This window comes from Pan troglodytes, chromosome 4, assembly GCF_028858775.2.
Source record: "Pan troglodytes isolate AG18354 chromosome 4, NHGRI_mPanTro3-v2.0_pri, whole genome shotgun sequence".
NCBI lineage: Eukaryota > Metazoa > Chordata > Mammalia > Primates > Hominidae > Pan > Pan troglodytes.
In genome coordinates this window covers 6,115,549-6,137,655 of record NC_072402.2, presented here as the reverse complement: position 1 = coordinate 6,137,655, position 22,107 = coordinate 6,115,549, and the positions used below count along the sequence as shown (strand labels likewise).

At 39.5% G+C, this 22,107-nt stretch overlaps 1 protein-coding gene across 5 annotated transcripts in view; it reads right to left on the bottom strand.

Annotated features, from left to right (window-relative positions):
• ICE1 (interactor of little elongation complex ELL subunit 1) overlaps positions 1-22,107 on the bottom strand; it is a 67,686-nt gene that overhangs the window by 24,456 nt on the left and 21,123 nt on the right. For 4 of the 5 annotated variants that reach the window (XR_010157136.1, XM_016952925.4, XM_016952924.3 and 1 more), the window contains exons 7-13: positions 21,532-21,569; positions 18,328-18,410; positions 18,077-18,116; positions 17,940-17,996; positions 11,187-11,273; positions 8,078-8,487; positions 597-5,387 (exon numbers count right to left, since the gene is read on the bottom strand). Coding sequence is in view for 4 of the 5 variants with exons in the window: in XM_016952925.4 (XP_016808414.3) it covers positions 597-5,387; positions 8,078-8,487; positions 11,187-11,273; positions 17,940-17,996; positions 18,077-18,116; positions 18,328-18,410; positions 21,532-21,569 (5,506 nt within the window). In the remaining variant the exon portion in view is untranslated. Of the gene's footprint in view, positions 1-596; positions 5,388-8,077; positions 8,488-11,186; positions 11,274-12,612; positions 12,710-17,939; positions 17,997-18,076; positions 18,117-18,327; positions 18,411-21,531; positions 21,570-22,107 lie in introns of those variants that run through there. The other variant, XM_063811073.1, reaches the window with a different exon arrangement.

Genomic DNA, 22,107 nt, shown 5'->3' with positions numbered 1-22,107 from the left:
CCTTATGCTTTCTGCAAGGAAGCAATCTAAAAAAATAAATATTTATGCCAAAATGACTCCAAGTGTCTGCAGATAAGCACTAAGTGTGATCCGTCTAGCACTAGAAGTCATCCGAGCAAGGTACCAGTGGATATTTAGAAAATATAGAACTATAAAAGTCCTAATAAACTACATATTTAAATTTAAACCATCCCTTTTTTCCCTCTCTTGACACTAAGCATTTGCTCCTGTTTGATTTGTAACAAAAACTCAAGGAAAAGAAAAATTATGTGATAATTTGAAGCTTTGAAGAAAATAATTTTAAGCCTCTAAACATGCCAGGATCAAGTGGATATATGTAATTTTAGTCCTGACAGATACTTTAAAAAAATTTAAGTAATTTAATGAATAGAAATGACCAAATCTCCAGTGTCTTATCATATTTTAAATCTGTAAAATGCTGGCTAGAAATATAGTCGTAATGTTTACATGGATAACTCTCATCCTTGAAGTAAAACTTTTGTTCATAGTCATCTACACATTTTGCTGACAGTAAACAGCATCTGTCTTTGAGGACATGTAATCCCTAATGCACTTAGAAAAGAGCAGCCACATACCTTTTTTGTTGTGCTAAATTCATAAACAACTTCTTTCTCTTGATCTCTCATTACGGGCTTTTTGGAGATATTTCCCACATACACATGACTACGAATGACAGGTAACAGATCAAAAGAAAACTCTGCAATTTTCTTCAGGGCATTAGCTATGGCTTTATCATGGGACTCCACAGTTTCTTTTGGGCTTAAAGGCAACTGTGAAACTGCACTGACGGCTGGACTAGAACAACTTCTTTCCTCATTTGTTGTTGCAACTTCAGCTGGAGGGAGGTTCCCTGGGAGGTTCTTGTGGATTCCTTCTGCAGTGACTCCCCTGGTTTCTGGTTCTGGGGACCCAGTGTCCAGGCGCAGTCTTTTAGCACTTCTCAGTGTAGACGTTGACAGTGTTCTTTTCCCGCTTGAATCCTGCTGAGTCCCCAAATCTCTTGACTTGTCTTGGTTACAGTCACCACCAGAGCTGCTCCCAGTTTTGACAAAAGCAGTTGCTGCTGAAGTGATCGTTTTGAATCCTATCATAGCACTGGCAGGTCCCGGTAAATTCTTACAGTCAGCAGGTGGACCTCGTGTGAGTTGAATATTCCCTTTGAGGATGTTGAGGGTCCGGGCCCTGGCAGATAACTCTGGGTACATGGTGTCAAGGATTTTCACAGAATTCTCCTGAGGCCCTCCCACAGCAGCATGGCCAGATGCACAGGGTGGGAGTCGGCCAGGCACAGGAAGTGCGTGCTTCGGTGTGGCCGCACAGAACTGCAGAGGAGACGGCACTACCCTCTCACTGGCTGAAACTGCAGATGGAGATGGAGAAGGATCTGGAGGAGAGGCACGTCTGGGGTCCTCTGGCCATGGAGACATGACAGGAGGCACTGGGGTTTCACAGAAGGGAGAAATCTGGCCAACAGGGGAGGCTGGTGAGGAAGGACTAGAACTCGATATCAGTGGAGAGAGTGGCTGTGAAGTCCTTGGAGGTGTAGCTACCAGAGGAGCAAGCAGAGGCGGCAAAGGAGGCCCCACCTCTTGCCGTATTTTACTCAGTGTGTCAGGAGAACAATCTGTAGGAGTGGATGTATCAGCATTTGCTAAAATGGTCTGAGTTTGGCTTCTTTGAGTTTTTGTATTAGCTTTTTCCCCTGAAAATGACTGAGCAACTTCACTCTGATGAGTTTCAACTCTGCTCGACGCTGAAGTTTTTACTGGTTTGTTTGACTGATCTTTGTTTGAAATCTTTGATCGATTCTTATTTTTGCCAGATGGCTCTAGTTTTGAGTTATAATATGTGTGATCAGACGCAACAATCTGAGTCTCGAAGTTTTGATCATAGATTTGAGAACTAATCCATATACTAGGCTTAACGGGTCTATTTCGCAAACGACTCTTATCAAAGTTGGTGCTCTGACCACTGCTTGAAACATCCTCTTGGGGACATGAAAGATTATTGCCACATGGAGCCTCCTGAAATGCAGGGCCAGTGTGACTGGTCTCTGGGGACTTCTCAGCAGAAGTCACTGGGATGCAACCAGCTTCCAGCTCTCCTTGATCCTGAGAAATAGGGATGTCTCCAGGAATGTCACACAGTGTGACCTGGTCCACATGTGGCAAGACAGCTACACCACTGATGATTGTCCAGTTGTCCCCCTTTTCAATGACTAGATTCTGATCCTTATTTATAAGTACGTTTATAACTTCTGAGGTCACTGTTGCTATCTGACACTGAAATGTTGTTTCGGCCTCGCAGTTAGAACTTTGCTCTATGGATGGCTCCATCACAGAGTCAGAGCACAAGGCTGATGGCTCCACAGGTTCTGGCAGGTCTTCTTCCCCACCATCGGTTTGCCTGCCTGCATCTGAACGGGCCTCTGGTCTGCTCTGAGTGTTTTCATTCTGAGGCATACCGCTGATGGGAGAGCTGCCCTCAGTGTCCAAGGCAGCTGCTTGTGGGGTTGGTTCTGAAGCATGTGATGAGGAGCCAGTCGTTTCCCGAAATGGACTTTTCTCTTTTAAATTCTCAGTGGTCATGTTGTTATTTACATTTAAGAGCAATAAACTGCCAGTATCTTTACCATTGCAATCTTCAGAATTTGTTTGAAGTTCTTGCCTAATCTTGGTCAGAACCTCAGACAGAGTTTCCAAAGAACACTGAGTGAGCTGACTTGTATTTTTTAACGAATAATCATCTTCCTCTGATTCAATCCACTCTTCACAGGTTCCAAGTGTTTCTTCCTCGCAGGGTTGCTTTCTGTATTTTTCTCCTATTTCACTTGCCTTTAATTCTTTGTTCATTTCTTTACTTAGGGTTCCTTTACTAGAACATTCAGAAACAGAGTCCCCTGAACTATAATCCCCTAACTGACAGCTCTCAAGAAACATCACAACCTCTGATGTGGAAAGTCTATCCAGCTCAGAAAAAGTACTTATGTTAAAATCTTGCAGAGCTGACGTCAAATAACCTACCTCTAAGGAAGGTCTCACCTCGGCTACAGCAGCATCTGTATCTCCTAAATTTTTCTGTGAGTCATCAGGAGCATCTTGCTGTTCGCTCCCCTCACTGCAGCTAAATGCCTCACTCTCTACCTCAGTGTCGTCTCCCCCCTCTCGAATGCCTGTGTAACAATGTAAGGTACCAGGCAGGCTACTTTGGGAGGTATCCTGTGTCTCTCCATGTTTTCTGCAAAATGCTGAAGAAAAAGTAGTGTCTGTGGTGCCAAAACACTCAGGCAAAGCACCACCGGGAGTTGTAGATTTCAATTTCCAAAGTCCATTAGCATTTTGTGGTGTGCTAGTAGAATCATTTGCAACAGCCAGGGCCTCACCACCAGATCTCCCTGTGTCTCCACAGCTGGTTTCTTCAACAGAAAACCCTCCTGACACGGTCACTTCTGTGGCTGGAAGCACCTCACTGCCATGTGTCCCACTGGAGTCCAGATCTGTGGCCTGAGGCTGCCTTTGCTTCTGCCCATCTCCCTGCACTGCAGCTTCTCTCACAATGTCTTGGTTTTGGATGAGGATATTTTCAGGAGAGAAAGATAATCTGCTATTTGTGGAACAATCGGAATTTTCTACTGGTGAAGAACCACCTGGAGAATTAAAATCTAATTTTCTCCTAGAGGCAGAAACTTCTGGTGAAATGCTTTTCACAGCAGCCACCTCCGTGATGTTTTGTGTTGTATCATCTCTTTCCCCATCACATTTTGCTATAGTTGACATACCGGTTTTGTTGCCACTATTTTCTGTTACTAAGGTAGGCTCAACCCTATGTGGCCTCAAGTGTTCCAATGTGGCACTCTGAACCTTTTCAGGTCTTGTCTGTTTTGTGATAACTGATACTTGATTAGGCAACACCGATGCAGTGGTCTTGAATTCTACAGGATTGTTATTTTCTCTAAGAAGATCAGGCTTGGGTGTTGGTCCTCTATTTTGTAGGCATGGCATTGCCTTTTGTAACTGATGGCTAGTCTTCTGTTCATGTTCTGATTTGGCTCTCAGACTTTCTTCGTCACCTTTCCTTAATAAATCACTATGGTGCCATGAAGTACTTTTAACAAAACCCAAACCACTCTTGATCAAGGCAGCCTGAGAACCTATTAATGATGTGAAATCTGGCTTATTTAGTGTGAGCTCAATTCTTGGATCTTGACTTTCACATTGCCCATCTTTTGTAGCTTTCATAAATACTGACCGAGGAAGTGAATGTATTTTGGTCAAGCCTTTTACTACTTTTGTATATTCTATCCCACTGCTCTTCTGATCATTAAAATTAGATGCTCCCAATTCAGGGCTCAAGGCACACAAGCTATTCTCCAAGTTGTTTCCTCCTATAGAACACTCCGGTGGCTCAGACTGCAGATGTAATGTGTTTAAAGTTTTATTTTGCAATTTATGTTCTGAATGATGCGGTTCAGTAGAGAATACTTTAGTAGTAATATCTGTATCATTACCACAGTCTAACCCAGAAGAAGACTGGGGATTACTGCCAACAGACAATGTTACCAAGGTAGAAGAGGAAGAAAAACTGGTTTCAACGTCAAGCCCTGCTACATCCATTCCATCACCTGAGTCATCATCTTCTGATTCAGGTGATTCTCCTAAAGTGAACCCTTGAGTATCTTCTTTTTCCTTTTCCAATTCTCTAGACAGTCTGTGAAAATGGCCAGAAACTGTGATACGGTCTGGTTCAGAAGTGATTTCATTAATTCGTGTCCACTTAGTAAACTCTGATTTGGGCGATCCTATCATTTTAGACAATACGGTTTTTCCTTCAGATTCCATGAGTTCATTTAATGGCCTTTTGCCAAGGGGAGAAGAACACAACTCAGACTTCCCAGGGGCAGCTTCCTTCTCTTGTGCAGGGCTGGCAGACAATCTCTCAATGCATAGACCTCGAGTGAGTTTATGAATGGTCTTCTCAGTTTGTACTGACTTATCCATCTCCCTAACCTCCATTTGTGTTTTTGTCTCATGTAAAATGTCTCTTTTTCTATCACTCATGGATCGAGATGCTGTGGTCCAGTGTTTTTCACCAACTAAGGAGTGTGTGGCAGAAGATTCTCTCAGTGTTGCTGTGAAAGTCTTGAGTCCAGCAGTTGTCACTTTATTTATTTCCCATGTATTCAGAGCTTGGATAGCTTCGTGTGATTTGGGCTTTTCCTCCCATGTGCCACTTCCTTTATTTTTTCTCAATGAGCCAAAATAATTCTGTGATTCAGTTGTATCATCTTCTGAAACAGACTCAGCAGAATTTCTAAGCTGGACTGAGTCATTATCGCTGGAATCTGTATATTCTCCAAAGTAGGTTTCCTTAAAAAATATGAATTATACTTGTCAAACACTAATTCAACAGATTAACATGACTATCAATTAAATGCATTATTTTTTAAAAGTACATGTTTCCTGAAGAATCTTTACAATCACATTTGAGCAGGGGCAGGCTAGGAATCTCTGTGGTGGGTGGGGAGTTCTCCAGCTTTGGTCCAACACTGTTCTGCTCTCTCCTTAAGGGTGCCCAGCACCCCGCAGAGACACCTCCCCCAATAACAGACATGCTTCCAAGTGCCACACCCCACTCTACACAGGGTTATGTTTCTCTTAACTTTCAAATATTCCTACTTGCACACTGTTACTTCCCCATCATCTAGTAACAAAGGCTCTGACCCAGGTTGCTGGCCTCTGGCTTCACGGCTATTTCCTCTCTCTCTGGTGTGTCTGACTTGTGCCCGGTACAGCCTTGTGCAGGGGGGGAGGGACGCTGTCTTGTGGGTATCTCCCACCACATATCTCCTCCCCAACATGTCCTCACAGAGTGCTGCAGCCTGACTGATGTCATCAACCCACCTGTGCTACCCTTACAAAGCTTTCTCCCTCCCAGCCCGTTCTCCAGCCACCTCTGCTTCAGAACCTTTCCCTGACCCCCAACTCATCTCCTCCTGAGTTAAGTGCCTAGAACATGTGGCCCACTTGGCGTGCACTGACAGCATCAACCACCTTGTCTCTATTCTGTTAGAGAACAGTGGACTGGTGAAGATGAACAGCTGCTGACATCAACTTGCTCCTAGTGAAAGAATTCTTTCCTCTTTTGAACTCCAGAGTACCATCATCTCCTGGCTTTCGTCTATTCTGCCCTTCTTTTCAATCTCCTTTCCTCACACTTCTTCTACTTGTCACTTACATACGGACGGTTCCCCAGGGTCCTGACTGGGACTCCATCTTCTCCTCTTCCATACTCTTACTGGATGACATCAGAGCTGCATGACTTCCGCTGCACTCAAGTGCTGGCAGGTCCTGAACATCTGTGCACCACCACAGCCTCCCTCCAGTATCTCGCCTGTGTACATGCATACCTCATACCTAACATTCTATACATTATTCTCCCAAACAGGGTCACTTCTTATATTTGCTATTTTTCAACATCTTTGACTCCTCCATCTCCCCTAACTGCCACATTAAAAATGTCACCAAATGCTGCTCATTTGACCTCATAACATTTTTCAAACCAGTTCCCACCTCTTTAACACCAATGCCACAACTTAGGTTCAGGTATCAAAAATTAAGTGAGCTGTGGCCAGGCGCGGTGGCTCACGCCTGTAATCCTAGCACTTTGGGAGGCCGAGGCAGGCAGATCACGAGGTCAGGAGAGCGAGACCATCCTGGCTAACACGGTGAAACCCCATCTCTACTGAAAATGCAAAAAAATTAGCCGGGCATGGTGGTGGGCGCCTGTAGTCCCAGCTACTCAGGAGGCTGAAGCAGGAGAATGGCGTGAACCCAGGAGGCGGAGCTTGCAGTGAGCCGAGATCGCGCCACTGTGCTCCAGTCTGGGCAACAGAGTGAGACTCTGTCTCAAAAAAAAAGAAAAAATATTTTAAGCGAGCTGCTTATTAAGCCGCTACCCTGCCTGTGGTCTTGTCTATTTTCTGACTATCCCCCCACTCCCTACTCATTCATATTGAAATGAAACTTTCAAATAAAAATCTATCTTTCAGTCTATGTCTTTGGATTCATCAAAGATTTCCCCCTTCAGGATAAAGTAGGAACTCCTTGGGAGGATGCACATGACCTTTCCCAGTGTCACCTGCATGAATCTACCACACACAGAGCTCACCCTTGCTTCTACATTCTTGTGAGAACAGCTCCTCCACCTGAAGCAACCCCACTCACACCTTAAAACTCAGTGTGGGGATCCAATCTTCAGAAGAATCCTGCCTGCCCCGCAACCTGCCCTGGCCTCCATTCAGGACTGAGCTGCTTTTCCTTATGCTCCCAAGCAGCGTGTTTTCCACCACTACAGGGCTCTACACAGCAATGAATCTGTTTGCTCCTTTACTGCTCCCACCTCCACACAATGAAGCCCACTGAGAGGCAATGGCATCTTTCGTCACCTCTGCACACCCAGTGTCTAGCCTGGTCCCTGGAACATAACAGGCACACGTGGTGTTTTCATAAAGAAAGAAACTGATTCCAGGAGCAAAACATATATCTGTTCCTTAAGCCAAAAATATATACATCTGCTTCATAAAGACTAACTTCCTAAGAAACTACTGTAAACCATTCAGCAAACACACAAGATGATGAATTCATCAAATAAAGGTAGAGAACTCGGCTACACCAGGTTAAGGGGCATGGATGCTATATACATGGATTTTCCTGTCACTATATAACTCCATGTATACAAATATGTGTTTAATTCAGTCATTCCATATCAAGAGATAAAAACAATTAAGACACAGCCTTCCTATAGAAAACTTGTAATTTGGCTGTGGATAAAGACTAACAAAAATGCAACCCTAATACAAAGTGAAAAAGTACATATTATATATGTTGATCCAAAGGGTAGTGGCATGCTTTTTAAAAACCTCATGTTACCCCCTAACAAAATTGGCTAAAATGAATAATCTGTGCAAGAATATCACTAATATCCTTTGAGCATCAAGGACATATTAGGATAGACAATGTACCCACTTGGTAATTCAAATTCAGAGAGCAAAACTCACAGGTGCAAATGAAGAAGGTAAGGAACCCGGGTGAGGTGATGACATCGGAGGGGGCGAGGGCACTGGTGACAGAAGAGGAGGGGGAAGTTTGAAGAAGTCAATTGCAGCTTGAAGATCTTCATCAAAAAAATGATCATGATCAACAAATTCAGTGCTACCACCGTCATGATGACTTTGTACTAAAACCTCAAGATTTCCATTCTCATTAAAAACATGGTCAGAACTACAATTTGTTCCACTGGAGCTCTGTTTTTCCACATTTTGACATAAAAAGTCCTCCTTTATCTCCATGGACAGTTTTGTGAGGCACGTCTGCACATTTGAGGTCCTGAGAGGGCTGCCCTGTGTTGGAGGTAGCGTACCATCTTCCCCAGGCACTCTGGAGCTGGTGATTGCTTTGGCAGGTTTTTCTGTGTGGGGGAACAAAAGTAGGTATCAGGTATTTACAATATCAAGAAAACTTAAAAAAAAAAAGAAAGAAACCTTATTACAACAGTTCAAAATGCTAGAAATATTAAGTCCAAGTAAGCAGAAACATTTTTTAAAAGGCAACCAATTGCTTTCTAAACATTATCCTAGAAAATCAATACATTTCATACAAGTATGCTAGCCTTGCAGTAAGAAAAGTGAGACAGACAGGTGAGACGGACCGGTGGGTGGATGGATGACACAGCTGCAAAGGCATCCACAGCCATGAAAACGGGCCTTGCTGGCTCTCTCGGTCTCTGGATGAATCCTCCCATACAAACAGCAGAATCTGGCAGAGAAACAACTTTGTGCCTATAGGTTGATACAGAACACTATTTTCTGTCCAAAAAGTGATTTGAAATCAACTAATATCAAGCCTACCCACGGCCAAATCTGTACAATGCTCTCTAACTGAAAGATCTGACGAGGTCTATGAATATTCAGTATGATAATGCAACAGAAAAGTTCCTATAAAAACCTAATCCTGGTCTTGATTTTGGTGAACTTCAGTGGTACTAATTATTAACAAAAACATTTGATTCCATAACCATTTATTATATTTGCCAGCTTTAAAAATAAGTTTTATAGAGGATCCAGGGCTCCTTGGATAAGCGGTTGCTCATAGGGCTGGGAAGGGAAAATCCAAGCAGAGATGGAAACATCTTGCGGTACCAGAAGTAAACAACTCAAAAAAAAATGGAGTATTTATGAAGGACCCAGAGCCAATCTGAACAAGCTCCCACCAAAGCTAAAAGGATAGCAATGAATTATTATTTACGAATAAAATAAATATCTATGAGACTACACTGATGTAAACAAGTAATAAATGGTAGATAAGGAACAGCTCTTCCTTACGTAAGAATTCCAATTAATGAATGCAGATGGAATGAGACAAATAAAAAATCACTATTTGGCAAACACTAAAGCAGTAATTATAGCAGGCAAGATCCACTGCTGTAGGCCAAAATCAGCAGGTGACAACTGGAAAGAAACAGAATATTTGCACAATGTTAAAGAATCTTTCTCAAGTTGATTCATTAGGAGAAAAAGAGTAACTTTACAACATAAAAACTTGCAGATACCACATTACCCAAGTGCTCAAGGTTAGAGCCCAGTGATAATACATATCCACATCACCTATCCCTAGAACAACTCCCTGAGCAAAGAGAAACATCACCACTGTGATGTTCTTGCCACAAATATACAACCTCAATCTGACATGAGAAAACATCAGATAAGCCAAAACAATGGGCTTTCTACAAAATTATTCTACAAAATAATATTCTCCCAAAGTGTAAAAGACATGAGAGATAAAAAAAAAACAGGAACTTTTGGACTGGAGGAGGTGAAAGCAAGATGACTACTAAAGGCAACGTGGGTTCCTGTACTGCATCCTGGAAAGAAAGGAGGATACCTGGGGAAAACTGCGGAATTCACAGTTTAGTTAATAGGGCTGTACCAAATGTCCTGGTTTTGACCATTGGTAACTGAAAATGTTAAAAATCCTGCAATCTGCTAAGGGATCCATGGGGATTCTCTGAACTATTTTTGTAACCATCCTCATATGAAAATAAAAAGTTAAAACAAAAGAATATGTCTTATGGTATAATAAGATTCCAAAGATACCATGTTTTCCCTTCTACTTTGGAAAAATTAACGTAATATATTTACCCCTCAAAAGCATATTTTTAAATACAAACATTAGATTATGAAATGAAGAACAGCTCTTTTAATAACAGCTTGACAACATAAAATCAAATGCTTAAAATAGAATGCTGATTGATATAAAAGGCCAAAAAGCATCCCTTGGTTGCTTCTGCCTAAACAGATGAATTGATAAATTATGAACTGAGGTGACTAATTTAAGAGTTGCGGGCACCATGTGGTTAATACCAATGGGTACCTGGCAGGTGAACTGAGGGAAACATCTACTTAAAGAAACCCCATCAAATATGCCTCCGTATACTCGACAAGTTCTGAGTCCACCATAAGTAAGAATCAGTAACTTGTCCCTTAACATTTTTTCCAACTGTCTTTAGAAGCCTGAGAGGAAAATAAGGTGGAGGTTTCCATAGATTTAGAACCTCAATGACCTGTGAATTTACAGCAGCTAATCAAAAGAAATTAGTAAAGTGACAAAAAGCTAAATAAGAAGCACTTTAATCTTATACAAGACAGCTATCTGCTCCCCTTCTACTCAGGACAGCTAAATCGACTATAACTGTGAATGTGCTAGAATGCCCCCATGATACTCTGAGTCAAGATGTTCAACCAAAGGAACTGATAAATTACACTAAAAATAAACGAAGCTAAAGTGCTCACAGATTGATCAAATTCATGAAATGATTCAGAAGAAACTGCATCCTTCAAGTATCCCCTCTCCACCTGCCAGATATGCCTCTGCTACTTGACCTTCTCGTTTTTTTTTTGAAGGTTCTCTGATGAAAGCTAAATGTATTTACTGGGATTAACATTCACACTGAAGGGAAACGAGTTTTGTATAATTAAAAGTACCCATTCTAGTTTACTTCATTCTTTCAATGTTTGAATCAGGAGCTATTAAAAAGTAACGGCTGCTATGCCTATGGTTAAGCTCTGTACTTTCACATATGAAATCGGTTTCTGTAAGCTTCTCTCTCACCTGGGACACACCTGCTGCCTTCACCAGGTAGTCTGTGTGTTGTGTTTACACAGAGCCAGAGTTCCTTCAGAAGCAGTTTCACTTTTCCTGTGAAACAGAGCAAAGCATTAAAGTCATGTCATTTGGCTCACCGTACACAAGGCCAGAACATACTTCTGTGAAATCAGGGTTTATTAGGGACTTAGAAAATTACATATACATCTTCCCCAAACTCAACCATTGTGCACAATACAGTCAGTTACTGATAAAAAGGTCTGCAATACTTAAGCTAAAAATTGAAGGCTGAAGGTACATTTGTTTGCTTTTTAAAAAAAAAATTGGTGGCAGAGGCAGGGGATTCAAAAGACCATGTGTACTTGCTGTGAAAGGCTTTTATTACCTCTTTATGTATGCATGGGACAAATGAATCTTTGGCCCACATATTTTCACCAGAGAGTGCTTTGAGATGGGGGAAGGAAGCACAGTTAATAACTGATAAGGGATCTGGGCTCTATGTATTTTACAAGGAGTAGAGAAGCATCCCTAAGTTATAAGAGGTTATCAGAAAAGTCACTAGACTTAACCATGCTGTAATTAACCTGGGGAGTTCAGGGATTACAGGTAATCCATCAATGGACTTGAGGGGAGACGGTACGGGAATGTGTGCGTATGAACATATGGATAGGAACCGATCATCACACACACGAGCAGACAGAGAAGCACATACTTTTATAAGGAAAGTAAAACCTTTGGAATTTTTACACATTTTCAAAGAGATGTAAATTCCTAAAATAGTTAAGAACCAGTAATTCAAATTGAAAGGCCAAGGGATGCTGTAACTAAGACAGCCCTAATGAAATAAATGTAACATTGAGAATATTATACTATGGTTTTAAAGCTTTTCTACATTAATACAAATTTCAAAACCTTCTAAAGCAAAAAGTATTTATGAAAATATAACTATGAATAGCTTGTGGTGAAATGTGCATAAAAAGACAACCCACACGAATTAAAATTCAACTAAAAGTAGCTTAAGTATATGTATACAACTTTCAGGCCACCTAAAAAGTTTTATTAGAGTTTCCTTGAACTTAAGTTTTTTAATTAACCTTAAGCATTTACTGATATTAGTGAAATCTTTACTCCAGTTCAAGAGAAGCTTAAAAGACCAAACTTTAAAAACCCAAATGTCTCAGGGAATCACAGATTTTGTAAGAGATTAGCTCTACTTAAGCTGGCAGACTGCATCACTTCAAAAAATGAAGTCCACAGAAAGGGGCAGGACAACTGTGGAGGACAGTTCACAGGTTAAGTGTGAAAGGCTGGACACTGCCAGCTCTCCTGAGCCAAAACAACCTTCTGATTGCCACTGTGTGTGAGCCATATCCATTTTTCAGTTCCAAAATTCTGTGATCGAGTAGCTTATCTACATTGTGATATAACCTACCCAAAAGCCTGCTTCCAAATACTGTAATCCCCTTTGCTTAAATGACCTGACCAGGATCCCTGCTTATTACGTATACCCAAAGCAGCAAACAAGGAACCTTAAAAAAAAAGAAAAAAAGTTACTTTTCCATTCTTATGGAGGCTATCATCCAGAGCTATGCCTTTGTAACTGAGCATTCATTACTGCTAATCTGACCCAAAAAATAAATAAATAAAAGCACTCTATTCCCAACAAAGCAGAAAAACATCTTCAGCGTTAACTTCACACTTAGTTGTGAAGACAACACCTCCTTCAAGTGAATTGCACAACTTTCCCTGATCCTTTAAAATTCTGCCTTTATCAAACTCTAAGGCATGTATGAATATTTAAGGACTTACATATTTATTTATGAAATTTATTTTCTACTTCATTGCTTTGTCATTTTCTGTATCCATACCACACTTCTTGAATCAGGGTAGGTTACTGAATATCTGTTAGAGCGTAATCCTTATTCAGTTTTCTCCTGTTGAAAAATTGTATTATTCTGAACATACACTTTTCCCTATAAACCATCTGCTTGTCCTCTTCCATAGAAAACCTCTATGGGACTTTGAATATTTCTGTATATTTATAAATACATTTGGGGAAATTTTACATCTTTATGCTTTGAATCTTCTCATCCAGGAACATGTTTATGTACTCAGGTCTTCCTTAACGCTTTTAAGGAATGTTTCAGTTTTCCTCAGAAACACTGCATACTGCTTTCAGGTCTTTTCTTAGACATCTGCTGGTTCAGGTGCCACTTGAGAATGGGTTGTTCTTATTCCATTCCTTTTCTAACAGGTTAATAACGGTACAATGTGTATGTTCATTGTATATGCCAGCACTTTACCAAGCTCTATTACTTCTAATTCCAACTCTAGCTGAGTCTTTTAAATTCTCTACATTAGTAGTATCATCTGAAATAATAACAATTTCAACTTTTCTTTATTAGTATTCACAGATCCTACTCTTCTGCATTTATTCTGTTGCACTGGTTCAGGCCTCCAGTACAAAAAAAAAAAAAAAAAAAAGGAACAAACAAAAAGCATGCTTGCCTTGTTTTGACAGTAATAACTATACTTTGAATGTTTCACCTTTCTCAAGTTAAAATTTTTTTTTCATTACCTCATCAATTTTTTGAAATTGGGACTAAGTGCTGAATTGAGATGATCACAACATTCTCTGACCCAGCTGTAGTATTCCTAAGATAAATCTTCAAGCATAATTTGTCTGTACTCTAAATTTGTGGATTTAATTTCTTAAAATTTTATTTGGTATTTTTGCAGCTATATTAACAACACAAGAGTCCTGAATCTTGAGAACATGTGTGCATGCTATTTGATTTTGGTACAGCATTATGCTAGCCTAAGAGAATAAAATGGAAACATTCCTTATTTTCTAAGTTCTGAAACAAAAAAATTAATAACAGAGACACTAGTTTTTCACTGAACGTTTACAAAGCTCACCTATAAATTATCCGGATTTATTATGGTGTTAGATCTTTAACTATTGTTAAAAATTTCTTCCTATTTTTTGTTCAGGTTTGTAGCAATTGTTCTGAGTCAATTTGAGCATGTTTTCCTTGAAAATGGACCATTCTACTTACATTTTCACATCTGAATATGAACTTGTGAATTATGAAATTTCTTGACTGTAGTTTTACCTGTTTCTCAATCCTGGTGCTGTTTTTCCTTCTTTTGTTTGTTTGTTTAATCAAAGTTTACCAAAGAGTTGTTGGTTTCACTAGCATTACAAAGAACCAGCTATCAGATTTAATTGTCCTAAATCAATTGCTTTGTTTCCTATTTCATTAACTTAAGTTTGCATTTTCATCAATTTTTTCTTTCAGTTAAACACTTCATTCTCCGTATTTATTTCTAAAGTGACAATGTATCACGTAAGGCCTTAACATATTCCTTTGAATAGTTAAGGAATTGGCTATATCTTAAAGATTTTAATAAATATTGCCCTACTGTTTACTTTCAAAACAGTTCAGTATTTCAGTTCTTATTTTCTCTGTTACCAAAGAGAGGTTTTTTGTGTGTCTTATGTGAGTTTAGTTATTAGGTAAGTTTTGCAGGTTTTGTTTTTGCAGAGGGAGGGGGATTTTTATTAAAAGCTCATATTAAATTGCAGGTATTTTTTATTGTTCACTTACTAGTCAACTTTTATACGTTTGAAAAGTATTTTAACAAACTCCAGGTGTGTGGTTTACAAACAGTTGTATATAAATTATCCATTTGGAACTGTGATTCCAATTCCATCCCTTGTCTGCTTTTGCTCTTTCTAAAAAACATTGTGAAGTCTCTCACAACGAAAATGGATTTGGCCAGTCCCCCTAGATTTCCAAGAGTATTGCTTGACATCGTTTCACACTCTTAGGTACATACTAGCAGTATCTTCTTGGCAAACTATACTTTTAATCAACATTTCAATCATGTAAATTCATTTCTAAGCTTTTATTATTTTTTACCTTACATGACTGCTTTAATGTCAGCATTGCTTGGAATATTTTTATCCATCCCTCTAATATTCAGTCTGTTTCATTTGATTTTAGGTATATTTCCTACGAAGGTGTCAGAGATGGAGACTGTACACAAAAATCACGCTCAACACTTGGTGGCCCCCATGAATATGAATATTCCATGTGTTCTCTGCTCAGGAAAGTTCCCTTCTGTCATGTCTTGATCACCTTCTCTCCTTCTGTTTCTGTTCTCCCCTCTGAGAAGTCCTAGGAGATGCATATTGAGACATCTGGCTCTATCCTCCAAATCTTGTTATTTTCTCTAATATCTTTAATTTGTTTGTCCCTTTGTATGATGCTCTCAACCGCCTAGGATTCAGTCTCTAGGATCAACTTAATTGATCTTTTATTTGTTCATCCAGTATTTCCACCTTTCTACTGGGTTTATTTTATTTATGCAATTGGATTTTTAATTTTCAAGATCCCTATCTGGTTCAATTTCATAGCAGCAGCCTATGGACATGTTCTTAGACTTTCTCTAAAGGAAATGCAATCAGTTTTCAGCATTTCCTTCTCATTCATAATTAAAGACTGTTTCTCTCAGTCTTCTTGCGTCTGTTGCTTTTCTCTTTTTTCTCACTGCTTTTTCTCTAAGTTTTAGATGAGAGTTTAGGCAGAACATCTTTGGCAGACAAAGTATATTTCTTCAGCCTACATTTTTAGCGCTATTCCTTTAGCAGTAAATGTAGATTCTCATTTCATAAATCTGTGGGACCCTGCCTTGCAGGGGAAGCAGTGGAAAGTGGATGCAGTTGTGAGGGTTTACATGGAGTATATAAACATCTTGTTTTCTGGAACAGGAGGGGCTAGCCCTTAAAGTGGCCATAATTACCCAATTTTCTGATATCCACGCCCACTCTGAGGAGCTCCATTGTCATAGCTAAAACTTTAGAAAATGAAACTGGGGCCACAGTTTATGAGCAAAGGCCAGAAACAGTTTTTGAAACCAGAAGGGTGGCATTCCTTTCACCCTTTAATCAATTACCTGGCAAAATGCTAATGTCCTGCTCCTTCTCCCACTCCCTGCCATCTCTGATTTGGGGAAACTCGAAGCTTCTGCAATGAAAACTTACTTTGTGAGAGCTGCTATTTTCTCTGCAATTGCGGGTTTCATCACCAATTGATACTATCTGCTGTGCATCTTCCTCATTTCTTCTACTGATGGTAATCTTTGTAACTATCCAGGAGTTGCTGCTGTTTTTTTTTTTTTTTTTTTTCCTGGTCGAAAATTTTTGTTGGAATTTTAAAGAAAAGAAAGGCAAAGTGGCACTCAGATGGCCTTTTTTTGTAAAGTGAAGTCAACCTAATACTCTGGTGCTTACTTTGCAAATCTTTTCCATAAGTCAAGTATTAGTGTTAACAATACACTTAAGTAAGGATAAACCCATCAAGGTCCACAGCTAAATAACCAGCAGATTCCCAAAAACTTTATGTATTTGGGAAAAGTAAAATATACGACAGACATATCCCTGCCCTGATTAAGAGGGTAGATAAAAACAAAACATAAAACAATTTTACTTGAGATAGTAATAAGTTATTTGAAAAAAATACAACAGAATGTAGGGAGAGAGAGCAACTACAGAAAGAGGACAGAAGGGTTCTGCTTTGAATAGTAAGGCTTGGGAATAGCTGAATTGTAAAACAAATCTGTCAGTCCAAAAACGAAGATAATTCCATTCAACCGCTGACTACTGAATGGGAAAGCAAACGTTGTCACGTCTTCTATTTCTCTCAGCAATAACTATTACTTAAAGTCTCACTTTACATACACAAGAGACAAAGAATCTAGTCAAAAGCACATGGAATCATATCTAGTCATAGTGGTAGGTGAGCAATCAATGCCCAGGCAGCTGAAAGGTGGGAACTGTTAAAGCCTTACACCAAGGAAAACATAAACTTGTACTCTGAATTTAAAAAAAAAATTACAGAAAAAAAGGTAAAGGTGACTTCTAAAAGAGACACCATATACCTGCACACAATTTAAATGTTTTTAATCATTTCCACTTGGAGAAAAAAATAACACATTAGTGAGATGAAATACCATTATTTACTAATTAAACATTTTAAATGCATCCCCACAAAAAACCTGTGAGATAGAGCAGAAATTCAAATTCATATTTCCATTTTTAAAAGGAAAATGAAAATACAAAAAAAGGAAAGTAAATGGCAGAGTCACACAACAAATGGAAGGATGAAAGTGAAAATTCTCATTTCTCACCTTCTAGAGTTATGCTTCTCACCTATGAGATGTGGCGCTCAGTAACGCAGTGTGTGTCCACATTTGTATGACATTCCCTTGTTCCGTGACCACCACTTTTCTTTGCAATTGTGGGCCTTCCCTAAACTTTTCTGTCTATACTATATAGGGCTTTACTATATAATATACTATAAGGCTTTAACTACTCTACAGTTTTCCTGCCTGACTTTAACATTTTCTTATATTCTTGGTACCTAGGAAATTTAATAAATTAATTTGATAAATTATAATCCAGAGAAAAAAATCTGTATTCATTAATTGAAAAAAGCAGACGTTATATCTCCAACTAGTTTTCCTATCCCAAACAATATTGATTTTTGACTCTTTCATTCACTGTATTATTTTATAAGACAATAAGCTGATTATATTTGGATCTAATGAAGACACAATAATATATGACTTCTACTAAAACGAAACATCTACTAAGCCCTGGCACTTTCACAATTATATGTAGGAGCAAAACACAGTCTCACAACCCACTAAGAGCAATACACAACCTTAAAACAAAAGTTGCAATATACTCACTTTTATCTATGCTTCCATATGAATCACTTGAAATTTGTGTTCCAATATGTCTCAACTCTAAAAGCATGGGGAAAAAACGGTTAATAAAATACTACATATCAAAAATAAATTTATGTAAGCATTAACTGAATACTCACCCTTTTCATTTTTCTGTTTAGAAAATTCGTCAAGCCTTTCCTGTGAAAACAAAATATTAATAGTGTTTATGCTGAATAAGAAGTGCAGCCATTCTAGACCAAATGTAAAACAGGTGCAACTTAACAGGCAGCTGGGACTGTTTTCGCCAGGGGGCCTCATGTTGACTCCTACGTGAGTTACAACACAGAGACACTACAGAGACCCTGGAGCCACGTATTTAAGGTGTGTGTATGCTGCTTTTATCTAGTACCTGTGTCTTCTTAAATTCCTTTTCAAGTATTTTCTTTTCATTTCTCAGTTGCTTGAAGTCCTGAGTTTGCTTGACAGCAGCCTCTTTAAGTCCAATGAAGCAATAGGGAGAGAAAAATAATTTACTAACTTTACTACTGTGGTTAATGAAATACTCAAAATCTTATCTATTACAAGTTTTTCTCATTTCTTAAAACTTTGAAATAAATTTTGTAAAAAGCCATTGCTCCTTCAATATTTTATCGTCAGGGCTGAATGCAATGTACTTTTTTCTTTAACTGTCATTTAAACCACAGAACTAGCACAGGCCTTAAGAATTCTTTCCAAACCAGGCACAGCAATCCCAACCCCTAGTTAAGGAAGAATTCAAGGCATAAAAGGGAGTTGCCGTCCCATTTCAATCACTGGCAACCTTAAAGTCCTAGAAATTTTAGAAATGTGATTTTATCTCAGAATATAGCCTCTTTATTAGGGAGGGGAGAGGCGATTTTCTCAATGCTTATTATAGATATGGTTATTCTTCCCTGGAATTCTCTTCAACAAGTTAGCTAAACGTAATCCCTAGGACCTTTATTAGAGATCTATTTTAGGTAATCCTTCATTTTCATTTTTGTTTCTGAAGCCTCAAATGGTCCAGACATACTATTAAGAATCTGACCAGTACTGACTTTACATAACTATGCTCATATACAATTACTAACTAAAACTCCATGAAACACCTCAGTAACAATCCTCTCCTGACTCCTCTAACAAGTTTGGATATTTTTTTTCTCAGTAATCTTTATTAAGTCACACCGATAAATTTTTTTTACTAGAAAAACTACTTTTTATACACGAAAAATAAAGGCGGCATTTTGCTTCACAGAAAGTCTGTTCTAAAACTTGTATATATAGTCTCACTGGCACTTCAGATTTCTTTAAAGATGTTTCCTTGCAGTGGCTCACGACTGTGATCCCAGCACTTTGGGAGGATGAGCAGGTTTCTTGAGCCCAGGAGTTCAAGACCAGCCTGGGCAACATAGTAGAACTCTGTCTCTACAAAAAATTAGTCGAAATTAGTCGGGTGTCGTGGTGCACACCTGTAGTTCCCAGCTACTCAGGAGGTGGAATAATCACCTGAGTCTGGGAGGCTGAGGCTGCAGTAAGCCATGACTGCACCACTGTACTCCAGCCTAGGTGACGGAGTGAGACCCTGTCTCAAAAAAATAATTTCCTTGGCTGGGCACAGTGGCTCACACCTGTAGTATCAGCACTTTGGGAGACTGAGGCAGGAGAATCACTCAAGCCAAGGAGTTCAAGACCAGCCTAGGCAACCCTATCTCTACAAAAAATTTAAAAGGCAGGTGTGGTAGCACACACCTATAGTCCCATCTACTCTGGAGGCTGAGGCTGGAGGATCACCTGAAGGCAGAGTTACCGTGAGCTATGATTTTGCCACTGCACTCCAGCCTAGGCAACAGAGTGAGACCTGTCTCTAAAAAATAAAAGCAGTGGGCCAGGCGTGGTGACTCACGCCTGTAATCCCAGCACTTTGGGAGGCCGAGGCACGCGGATCACCTGAGGTTAGGAATTCAAGACCAGCCTGGCCAACATGGTGAAACCCCATCTCTACTAAAAATATAAAAAAGTTAGCCAGGTGTGGTGGCACATGACACATAGGCCCAGCTACTCAGGAGGCTGAAGCAGAACCTGGGAGACAGAGGTTGTAGAGAGCCGAGATCACGCCACTGCACTCCAGTCTAGGCGACAGAGCGAGACTTCCTCTCAAAAAAAAAAATTCTTTTTTAAATAAAAAATGTGGCTGGGTGCAGTGGCTCACACCTCTAATCCTAGCACTTTAGGAAGCTGAGGCGGGCAGATCACTTGAGGTCAGGAGTTCGAGACCAGTCTGGCCAACATGGTGAAAGCCCGTCTGTACCAAAAAATACAAAAATTAGCTAGGTTTGGTGGTGCGTGCCTGTAGTCCCAGATGCTCGGGAGGCTGAGGTGGGAGAAACTCTTAAATCCAGAAGGCAGGGGTTGCAGTGAGCCGAGATCGCACCACCTGTCCAGCCTGAGTGACAGAGAGAGACCCTGTCTCAAAAAATAAAATATGATAAATAAAAAATTTAAAAAGTTTAAAAATTAAAAAAATTTTGTTTAAATACAATAGACACTTATCTCCATATTCTTACAAGAGACACCAATACTTAGAACACAAAATATCATTCTTACTGCCATATTGTCAGTATTCATGCAATAATCAAATCAGAGGAAAAATTGTTACCGAAATATTTAGAGTTCCAGTCCAAAAAATTTGGTTCAATCAAGAAAAATTAGTGACTAGAAATACTTTCCGCAACTATTATTCTATGTGCCCGGATGTAACTAAATTCAAACTCTAACTTCACGCTCTAAATGAACATAAACCATCTCTGAAGTAGAGCACTAGCAAGATAATGGGTCAGAAACCCACAGCAGGTAAGATGCCCGCTGCAGTCCTGGCTGGAATGACAGGAAGATCGTGTGCAGGATGGATCTGGCAGAGCCCCTTTGTCTCTACTTGGTATTAGGTCTGTGTCCCACCCACACAATGAAGGGAGGAAAAAGCAAATAAAAAGATCTTGAGTTCAATTCCTACCAGTTCCTGAAAGGTTATTAGCTGAAATGTGAGGACTTAGATTCTCGCATGGTCCCTCTGCACTCGTACCTACTCACTGTAGGCTAGAACCCCTAACAAGAGGGTGGGGCATGGGTGAGGATCAGGTACAAACTGGACAATCCCTAATGTACAAAATTTCGTCGAAATCTCTGTATGTGTGTTATAACTATCTAAATACATGTTTCTTGGTACTAAAAGTAGCCACCCTTTCCACCAGCTACTTATTTCATTAAGAAAAAAAGAAAAAGCCCTATGAGATTCAACTTTCCAAATTAAATTCTTTCATTAATTACTGCTTTTTATAGCAAAAGTATGGGCTGCGATTACTTTGAGTGCAGTAACATTTCGGAGATTTGCCACATTCCATCTCTATGTTACCATTTGGTAACTGAGAGGAGAGTAGTATTCACACTTCTTTCTAATAGACCCCTTGATGCAGTCATCCATGGATGTACCATCAAAAACCATAACAATTCAACTATTTGATCAAGAAGTACCTCCTCATACAGTTACCAATGATTTTTGTACTGACCGAAAACTTCAGGTAACAATAGTGCCACTTACCTTGCAGCTTCTTCACCTTAGCTTCTAGTTTCTTCTTCCTAATAACGAAATTGTGTAAGTTAAATGGCAAGAAACAGCAGAATAGGAAAAAATATGCTCTTATAATTTGTGGCACATATTTTTTAAATTACAAATATTTGTATAACAAATGTTCAGTCTGAACTAGTATCCTAAGAGAGAATAATATACTATTTAGTATGAAATATCTTTACAGTGGATTAAAAAATTCTGTTCTTTCCACTTGAAACACATGCCATGGGCCTGTCAAATTTCTGCCATGAGTACATCTGGGACCCTTCCTGAACTGCAGTGGCATCATTCATGAGACTAGCTGAAGTTTCTAGATGGTCTCTAAGAGTCAGTCCAGAGTCTAATGAGTTAAGGTTACTCTTCAGGAGCATGCATAGCGTTAACAGTGGTCACAGCACCACCGTATGGAAAGCAGTGGTTGAAGAGCTGCACTTGCTTTAAGATGGATTTCTGAGAGTCTGAAAAGGTGGATGACTCTCTGAGTCACTGCTTCATTACATCTACATTCAACTGTTTTATGTATAGCTCACATTTGTTGTGAATAAC